The 9,686-nt window shown below is 48.2% G+C and overlaps 1 protein-coding gene across 2 annotated transcripts in view; it reads left to right on the top strand.

Annotated features, from left to right (window-relative positions):
* The window catches only part of LOC144107842 (neuronal acetylcholine receptor subunit beta-2-like), a 29,096-nt gene extending 20,283 nt beyond the window's left edge, over window positions 1–8,813 (top strand). Inside the window, exons 3-7 of one of the 2 annotated variants that reach the window (XM_077641055.1) lie at window positions 302–346; window positions 1,523–1,820; window positions 4,113–4,442; window positions 5,628–5,951; window positions 7,264–8,813. In XM_077641055.1, the coding sequence (XP_077497181.1) occupies window positions 302–346; window positions 1,523–1,820; window positions 4,113–4,442; window positions 5,628–5,950 (996 nt within the window). In that variant the 3' untranslated portion in view covers window position 5,951; window positions 7,264–8,813. The remainder of the gene's footprint in view (window positions 1–301; window positions 347–1,522; window positions 1,821–4,112; window positions 4,443–5,627; window positions 5,952–7,263) is intronic. The other variant, XM_077641056.1, reaches the window with a different exon arrangement.
* The last annotated feature ends 873 nt before the right edge of the window (window positions 8,814–9,686 follow it).

Genomic DNA, 9,686 nt, shown 5'->3' with positions numbered 1-9,686 from the left:
GTTACGCTAGATTCAGCCGGACACGCCCACTAAGAAAATAGAATGCCAAGTGTGTTTCCCCAGGGCTCACTGCTAAAAATACACTAATGCAAAAGTTCGGTTTACGTCAGAATTAGTTGGTTAAAGATACAAAAATAATCGTCGCATCTCAATTACTCCTTTTGAGTTATGAACATTACTAACGTAATTACGAATGTTCTCAAAAGTAGCATACGCATGCCATTCGTTTTATTTTATTGAGCAAGTTCTGCAGTAAGTCCTGCCTATTTACAGCTTACTGAAACTTTGTTCTTGTTTTCAGACTCCTCGCTGGGACTACATGTCAATATCGGCATTCGTCTGCATGGTAAGACAAATTTCAATACCCTGCAATTTCATCGCTGCATTTAAGTACAAGTCCAGCTTTCTAGGGCAAAAATTGTGGAAACTTAAATATTGTAACACACTGTGATGAGAATTTTGAAGGTAATGGCCCATTATTCTGATATGTAGCAAAGTCTTTTCCCATCGAACAGTTAAGACTGCCGTAGAATACCAATGGGGAACGCTTTTGCCGATCGCAAAAAAAGTGAATAGGAAAAAATATACATGACTTCCGTCTGGTGATCTGCGGATATATTGATTGGTATAGTAAAATCTTACATTATATGCAAAAATTGCGTTCCTAAACGGTTTCCCGCTCAAAAATGCTTTTTGTTCAGAATTGCTGGGTACGATATACATTGTAAGTCAATGAGCTAAAGTTAGCAAAACTTGTACATTGTCTAGATAATGCATAACTTAATTGAAATAAAATAATCTTTCCCGACATTATCGTGAGTGTGTCTTTCTTTGGTATCATTTCATTCCAATAAAAGGAAGTCAATGAACCTGTCGAATACATTAATGACTGAGACGGTATAAAAGAGTCGCTGCGCTCTGAACCACTGAGTATTCGCTTTCTGACAAAGTAGTCATTATGACTTTTTACCAGCGGCGAGTAAACTGTCGTTCAAAATCGACGTGAACCATTACATCTTTTTCTTTTGAGTTTTCATTTGCCTTTGTAATTAAGATTACAGCCACCGTTTATGTGAGCTGTGCTTTCTGGAGCACCAACAAAATGGGCGAAGCCCGTGACACATCTCTCGCCACTAGCAAGCATTTTAGGGGAACTGCACTCGTCCATGACTCTATGACGTCGCACATGACATCTGATCGCATCCCGCTCTCGCCCAAATCCGATCAGACAGGTCTGATCAGACCTTAACGTAGATAGTAGTTCATTGAAGGTTTTGCCTTTCCACAACTTTCACCAAGGGGGAAACTTGAGCCTGTTGGTTTGTCGTTCATAAGTCACATGCGCACCAGCAAACAAAGGACAGTTGCTGGTAACAGAGACAGTAGAAATACACTGAAGAGCGCCTTGGTGTCAGAGTATCTCCAGTGTTCCATGTCTGTTGCTGCGCGACTGTTTCGTGAACGATCCACCACCTTTTCCACCCTGGACCGATTGATTCATCTGTCGGTGCTCTTCCCCCAGCACTGGATCGACGAAGGCCTCTCCTGGACTCCGAGCGAGTACGACGACATGACAGAGGTGACATTCGGTGACGGCGAGGTGTGGACGCCGACGCTGTCTGTGCACGAGAGCTACAACGCGTACGGGGTGCGCCTCTTCTCGGCCGTCAAGGCTGACCACCACGGCAACGTGGTGTGGTGCCCGCTGGTCATCTTCGGCCTGCGCTGCGAGATGGACCTTCGCGACTACCCGTACGACGAGCACCGCTGCTACATGAACGTCTCTTCCTGGGCGCACGGCTACAAGGTCAAGCTCATCGGTACGCGTGTACACCGTTCGATGTTCGCGACCTCTTTCTTCGCCAAGGGTCACGCGGTGTTATAATGTAAGGTCTCGGGTCAGGCTGTCAGGGGTCGTGGTAGAGAGCAACGCCTTAAAATAAGAGTCTGGTGGTGGTTTCACTAAGCCTCTGCACTGATGACTTTGCTATTTAAAAGCAGGTTACGTCCGAGGCAGCGCGCGGGTCTATGCTTGAAGAATGCCGTCTTCTTCAGTTATTGACCTTGCCTGAAAAAAAAAAGGAACAATAAGGCTGCATAAGTACTCCAAAACCTGTAGCGAAGTGACCTCAGCGGCTCGGTTTTTCAACCAGTAGGCGGCGTCTTGCATCTTCCTGAAAAATGGAGACAGTTATATTGCAAAGTTGTTAGTTCCTGATAGATGACTCCACCCACTTTTTCAGATTCAGATTCAGACCATTTTATTTCCTTTCAGTTGAAAGTGGAAGACGAGGCAAAAGGCATGGAGCCTGAGAAGGCCTCGACTCCCATCTTTAGTTCGGAGCAGGCAAAACTTTAATACATTTGCAGGGATTTCTCCTGATGAAACGGTGTACACATAGACATAAAATATAAAGTACATATGAACATGTACTTAAAATGCTGACTGTCGATTAACGCAACGTTCGAAAGCACATCAGAGGATCCGCGACAACACTTAACAATGTTGTTATTTGCTCAATAACAGTAATAACAGCTAGAGACAAGCAGTTATAAGTGTTTCGTTGCTGTAGCTGCTGCTCATCTCATGGTATAGTTACACACGTTTCCTGCCGAAGAAACGGTCTCGCAAAGATTACTGACTCCACGTCACTCCCTGAGCCTTCCTCCTTCAGATTTTGCTCTAAACCTTGGATTCATAAAGCAATTCCCTCTGTACTTTGGAAGCTCCGCCGACTGGATATGGGGGATAGTAAAGGGGATAATGATGGCAAAATTTACATACCCACAGTAGAGGGGTTTAAATGTTCCCTTCACAATCCACCATATCCAGTCGGAGTGGCTTTTAAAGTGCAGATGGAAGTTCGTTTTGAATCCAACCTTTACAGCAAAATCTGAAGAAGGAAGGCTCAGGGAGTTGCGTGGAAGCAGTATTGTTTGCGAGGCCATTTCTTTGGCGGAAAAGGTACGGCACTGCGATGAGATTAGGAGCAGCTACGGCAACGAAACACTTCTAACTGCTTGTCTCTAGCTGTTATTATTGTTATTGAGCAGATAACAACATTACACACCTATAGTAGAGAGTGATCCTTTCTTCCTGTCCCCTCACCTCTTTCATTTCATTTCTTCATTCTGCCTGCTATGCTTTACTTTCGCTGCCCCAGCTCAAGTGCTTCAGTATCGATGGCAGATGCCGGGGCTAGCAAAATTCTTTTCCTTCCTTGTTTATTATTATTTCTAATAAAACCGCTTACTATTACTACTACAGTAGAGACGGGCAAGACAAGACTGAGTACTGGTGACGCAATAGGAGAGCGCAAGAATTGTGCTAACCGTCATATAAATCAAAGTAATGTACCTTAAAATGCAGAAAATTGAATTGACTAGGAAATAATCAGAACTGTCATTAAAGGTACGAAATGTATAGAACAGCGACTTGCAAGCGTCACCCGCTGCCGCACAGATACAAAGGAGCGACAAAAAAAATGGTTGGCTGTTTAGCATTGTTAGGTGGACACCACCTCAACGTACTTAACGGCGCGATTGAGGTGTCCACTGACTCAGGAAGCCAGATGTGCGCGTCTTCAACTTTTTAATCGTCAGTGCCAATGTACCCAAAGTACGCCGGCGATCTATGCGAAAGTGCCGCGTTTCTTCAGCAATGTTGTCAACGCCAACGCGTATTGCTCTAGTGCCACGGTTCTTCCACAGCGTTGTCCACGCCAACGCCTGCAGCACACATCTCTGTCACTACCGCCTCATAGCTGAAATCGCAAATGTTAGTTTGATAGCAGTATTAATTGACGAATGGCCAGCGCGAGAATGGGGTAGTTTTAACTCGAGGCAACAACAACTCGAGGCGTGTTCGGCTACGGCAGTAGCCTATAGAGCTCTCACGCAGTGGCCAGCGAAACTGCTCGGTTCGCGCCGCAGGGGGATCGAATACCGGTCACGGATTTTTGTTTATTTATTTGACTTGGCACCAACCCACAAAAATCTCATGATCCCGCCCGTGGTTTACCCATCGAAGCAGTACTTACTCACTGATACGATCTATGTATTATCTCCGCCCCTCATATCGCATCTCGTCTCACCCACACCCGCGTCTTCAGGCAAGCTGGCGAAGAAGGTCTTCGACGAGCACCACCCGGACTGGACGGGCTACTTCGAGTCGATGGACACGACGGAGTTCCCGCACCCAGAGCAGGGTTCAGACCCGGTCCTGCGCTTCACGCTGTTCCTGAAGCGGAACTCGCCCGGATACCGCTTCACCGTGGTGATGCCCTGCGTGGCGGTGTCCATGCTCACACTGTTCATATTCTGGCTGCCGCCTTCGTCGGGCAAGAAGGTGACGCTCGGCTGCGCCAGCATCATCATCATCCTGCTGATCGTGCAGAACCTGATGCACGACCTGGGCGACTCCGTCCACACGCCTCGCATCAGTGAGTCACGTGGTCTGCCTAGTAATACATGCATGGGCAAGCAGGCAGGGACTTTTGCTTTAAGTTTTGCTGCAGACTCCTTGTCACAAACTTGGCCTGATAGAGGCGACTACGAAGCTAATGATCACCCAGTAAAACACTCTATGGCTACTCTGTCACCTGTGCCTTATCTCTACAGTTCACAGGGACAAAGGCGGACTTAAGATCGGAAGAGACGACGCTTCTGTCCCCTCAGCGAAAAATTTTCGATTTAAGAACAGCGCTTACCTCCCACCTTTTTTTTTTTTTTGCGATTGCAGTTGCATTAAGGGACCTGTACCTCCTTGCCCATCGCCATTCCCTAAGCTTACTCTGGGAGTGGCTCAAGCAGAGGTTATAAGCCCAACATTGCGGGTGATTTTGAGGCAATGAATATAGAGCACATTTGCATTGTCCTCTTGCGTTTACAAACTTGCGTTTAATTAAATGATTCACTCAGTGAATAAATTCCATCCGTTGGTTCCTGTGGCTTTTTGAGCTCTTAAGCGCCCGCAACTGCGTTCCGCGTCGCAGTCGCCGTCGTCGGCGTAACACGGCACCTGACAGGTGTCGTGTTACGGCGCGTGACAGAAGGTGCGTTGGCAGGTTGTAGAAGAGCGAAACGCCACCTACTACTGCGAGAGCGGAGGAGAGCAGAGGACAAACAGAAGAGGCTGAAACGGGATGATCCCGGAGGGTGGCCAGCAGCCACCTCCCAACGGTGACAGGTGGCGTGTGCAGAGCTGCGCTCAAATTACGCATTACCGACTATCGTTATCGTCTCTTACAGTTTTATTTACTGCAGTGACTCTATAGAGGAGATCCTGATAAATCTAAAGTAGCTTTAGAGCCTGATAGTAAGTACTAATGTCCCTACAGAAAACGACGACGCCAGCACTCAAGGATCATAAAGACCGTCAGATCATTGAGAGCACAGCATTACTGTGCTCACCTTCCGGCCAATAGGAACGGTCAATCTTTGGTCACGTGTTCCAGGTTTGTGGTCGATTAACCTTGGTGTTGGCTCATTGTGGAGGAGGGGGAGGTTAAGCAATGTTATCGCTGTTAATTCATCGACATAGGGGGAAGGAGAAAATTCAGGTAGCACCAACTATATGCGTTCTTTTATTTCTTTACTCCTCCTGTGCTGTGTTCCGCTCCATACAGTCCAGTACCTGGGCACCACATGTGTTGCGGTGGCCGTGGCAACGCTCATCTCGGTGCTGGTCCTCAACATAGTCAAGAGCCCCATGGTGTTCCGCCCTCCCGACTTCCTGGTCTCGACGCTAGGGGGCGTCGTGGGCCGCGTTCTCTTCCTATGCCCTCTGCCGGCGCCGCGCGCCGCCGACCACGAGCAGCTGGCGGACGCCACCTCTCCGCTGGACAAGCAGGACATCATCACTCGCCAGGAGTGGTTTCTGGTTGCCCAGGGCGTGGACCGCGTCGTCTTCCTCATCTACGCCGTGTTCCTGCTCGCCTACCACGCCTGAAGTGCGTACACGCCGCTGCTCATGCGCGTATGAATGACGGCTGTTAGACCAAACTTGAACAAGGAGTGGGAGGAAGTCCTCAGTGCGCTGAGCTGCGCTTCGACAAAAGGTTCTCTTTTCTGCTAGATGACAATTTATCTTATCAAAGCGTGGGTCAGTGGATTGACCCTTCCCTTCGCTCCTTGTTCTGGTTTGTGCTGCAAATAATTTCATCTTCTCTGGTATCTATCTGCCGTTGATTCCTGTTAACGCTGTAAAGAACTGCTGTCCGCATGAACGCAAGCCTTTGGACATTCGCTGAAAAGGAATGGGAGGCCGGAGGCATCTGTTTTTCGACGGATTTTGCCGTAATGATAATAAATATGATCATGCTGATCAAAAGAAATACGCGTAACTTCATATGTTTTTTTTTCTCACGTTTGTAGATTTGGTACCATGGTATATGATTTTTAACTTCCAGAAGTGACTCATGGGCTCTGAGAGATGCCGCAGTGTGGAGTGTTCCGCATTGATTTAGGCCACCAGGTGATCTTGTTGTCCTCTGTTGGAGTGGCACATACCCCCCAAGGGGGGGGGGGGGGGGGATAGGGATCTATGCGCGATTTCGCATTTTACTGGCGCCTCTTATTTCATGTAAAATCAATCATAGTAATCGAAGCTTACATACCGTAAAACTTCCTGTCTCAGCATGTTATATATCCATTAATATCTTGCGCTCTCTTTCAGACCAAAAGAGCCTTACAGAGTAGCATAATATTTAAGATATAAATAAATAAGAACGGCATTTGCAGCAGTAGCAAATGCTCAAAGTGTGGGATGTCTAGTTTTGCATGGAATTAATACGAATCGGAATTCTTTTTCCGTGAGAGACGGATGTTTTGAGAGCCATTTTTTCAAACAGAATTCCATGTTTGACGACAGAAACAAAGTTAATCGCAAAAACACGCAAGCCCGCCCAGTGGAGATCTAGGGATATTTTGATTGTTATGGTGGAATTTCACGATATATGAAAAAACATTGCATTCATAAACAACTTCTCGTTGACAAATTACCTTGTCCAGAATTTTCTCCTGGCAGGTAACAGAGCGAGGAGAGCCGATGAATGTATAAATTAAGGGATAGCAAGTAAGCGACTGAAGAATGGCGCTTAAGCTAACGCAACACACTTCTCGAACATTGATATGACACTTCTATGTCGAAAACAGGTGTGCGCAAAGCACACTACATTCGCGGGCTACTTAGCAAGCCGAAACTATTATGCCCGCAGCTAACTGACTTCTCACGAAGGAAACATGTGGTCTTCTTCCTTTCAGGTTCCAAGAAGAGACAACAAGGAGTTCGTATCATCAAAACACAGTCGCGACTGGCCCGAGATATCGAGCGTTAGGTTATTGGCGGTGCTGGTATTGTTTTTCTTCTGCGTGTGAACAAATTAAAACATCTTGTCAGAGTACTGCGGCAAATAAACCAGCCAGACATTTCTGTGTCTTCACCTTTCCTAACCTACAAGATGTGGTTGGGAAACGCCTTCCTTCTCCTGCCTGTGTCACACCTCCAGGGTAACTACAATCCAAGCGCTTCATTTAAGACGCTCGGTAAGTATGCAGTGTCCATCACACATGGGGTGTGTGACTGGCACAGCGTTTAAAGGGGCTCTAAAACGCCTTCCGAGGTGAGCACATTAACTCACTTAATCACTGCACTGTGTTGCCATGAAAACCGGAGCCAAATAATACTCTTCTACATACAGCAGACGACCCATAATCACGGGTCAAAGTTGGCGAGCCCTTCCCGGCGACTTTTTCACGCTCGCGCCCTCCTCCGTCCCCCGAATCTGCGTAGACAAGGTGAGAGGCGGCCATTGGTTAGATTCTTTCGGACGTCAGGCAGCTACCGTGGCCGCGGCCAATAAGCCGCTTAGCTCCGGCGGGTCGAGAAGCTCCTCTCCCGGGGGGGGGGGGGGGGGGGGGGGGGGGGGTCGGCGAAGGAGCGCCTACCTTCCAGCGTGCAAAAAGTGACGAGAGGAGAGGGAAAGGCGCGAAGACGCTGAAATTCAAATTTTAACTACATATAACTCAGCTTCTAAAAAGCGCATTTAAAAAATCTTTGCTGGACACTATTCGTGAAGCGGCGTGCTTCAATATCCCAGGCATGCCGCAACTTTATTAGAACCCCCTCCACAGCCCCTTTAATGTACTCGTATATTTCGCGCCATCGAGTTATGGTAGCACAAGCGCTGTTAAAGGGATACTGATATCAAATCGTTGTCCTCGGTGAAAAAAAATTATTATCTAGCATTTGTGTGTACTGCAGTATGTGTTCCCTGCAGTAAAAGACGCATCTCTCGCCGGAAAAAAAAAGTTGGATTTAAAATTCTTCCCGCCAGTCGATTCAAAATAGTGACGTCATTGCCGAAAAAGACGGGTTGCGACTATTGTGAAGAACAATGGCGGCAGCGCAGGTCCCGAGAGAGAGAATAAACATTCAGTGTGTAAAGGGAGACTGGAGCGAATCGTGGGCGCGGTCCTCAGTCCAGGAGTCCAGTAGCTTCCGCCGACAATTTGGCGATGGCGACTAGCGCCTCCTGCAGTTTCCCAGGCTGCCGCTGGGCAGCGCCACCTCCCACTGTTCCAGCGCCGCGCCGCCCTGAACCTTACCTGGTTGAGTGCGAGAAAAGGTTTGAAGACAGCAGGGCACCCCGAAGTGGACGTCATCCAGAAACTGCACGTTACCACGGACCCACGAAAGGAAGTAGCGTTCACAGAACCATATACCTATACTATATTGTCACGCAGCGGTGACGGCAGTCCAGGCAGCGAGGAAGACGGCGAGTTCTTCGAAAAGAAAACGGTTTTTTGGCCTGACCTGCGCCCCCCAGTGGACTGAATTACTCGGCGGCGGCGTAGCAACAGGCGTGCTCGGTGGTCGTCGAAGAGAATGCCCGCCGCTATCAGCCGTGCTAACTTTAAAGCTGGTAGCGAACTTTCGAGATAAGGCGTTCAAAGTTACCACAGCATTGTGGGGCAACGTAGAATCACCTCCGCCTGTCTGCGAGCAATCGAGATGAATCAGGTCGCGTCTTGCTTCACACACAAAGCGATAAAGCCGCGAACCGCCTGCTTTGAAGAATGAACAAACAAAGAGTACAAAAATTCGCGGCATTTCTCCTCTCTCAAAGAAGCATCGCACCGACGCTTTAAAGCGAATACGGTAGTAAAGACAAATAAAAATGAACCGCTGCTATCGCACTGTTTCCATCGCAGGCCTCCGCTGTGGCTCAGTGGTTATGGCGCTCGGCTGCTGACCCGAAAGACGCGGGTTCGATTCCGGCCGCGGTGGTCGAATTTCGATGGAGGCGATATTCTAGAGGCTCGTGTACTGTGCGTTGTCAGTGCACGTTAAGAAACCCCAGGTGGTCGAAATTTCCGGAGCCCTCCACTGCGGCGTTCCTCATAGCCGGAGTCGCTCCGGGACGTTAAACCCCCATAAACCTGTTTCCATCGCCGGCCGATAAGAAAGCTGTGCGCAGATTCCTTGGACTGTAGGGGTATTACCGACGATTTGTCAAGAACTTTTCGCGCATCGCCGAGCGTCTGACCCAACTGAGAAATGCAGACATGCCATTTAAATGGAAAGCGCCGCAAGCAGAAGCCTTCAAGGAACTTCAGCGTCGTTTACAGTCCCCACCGATCCTCGCACATTTTGATGAAACCGCCGATACTGAAGTTCATTCCGA

Source organism: Amblyomma americanum, chromosome 10, assembly GCF_052857255.1.
Source record: "Amblyomma americanum isolate KBUSLIRL-KWMA chromosome 10, ASM5285725v1, whole genome shotgun sequence".
Lineage (NCBI taxonomy): Eukaryota > Metazoa > Arthropoda > Arachnida > Ixodida > Ixodidae > Amblyomma > Amblyomma americanum.
The sequence above is the reverse complement of the archived record's forward strand: the minus strand, read 5'-3'. Positions and strand labels throughout refer to the sequence as shown.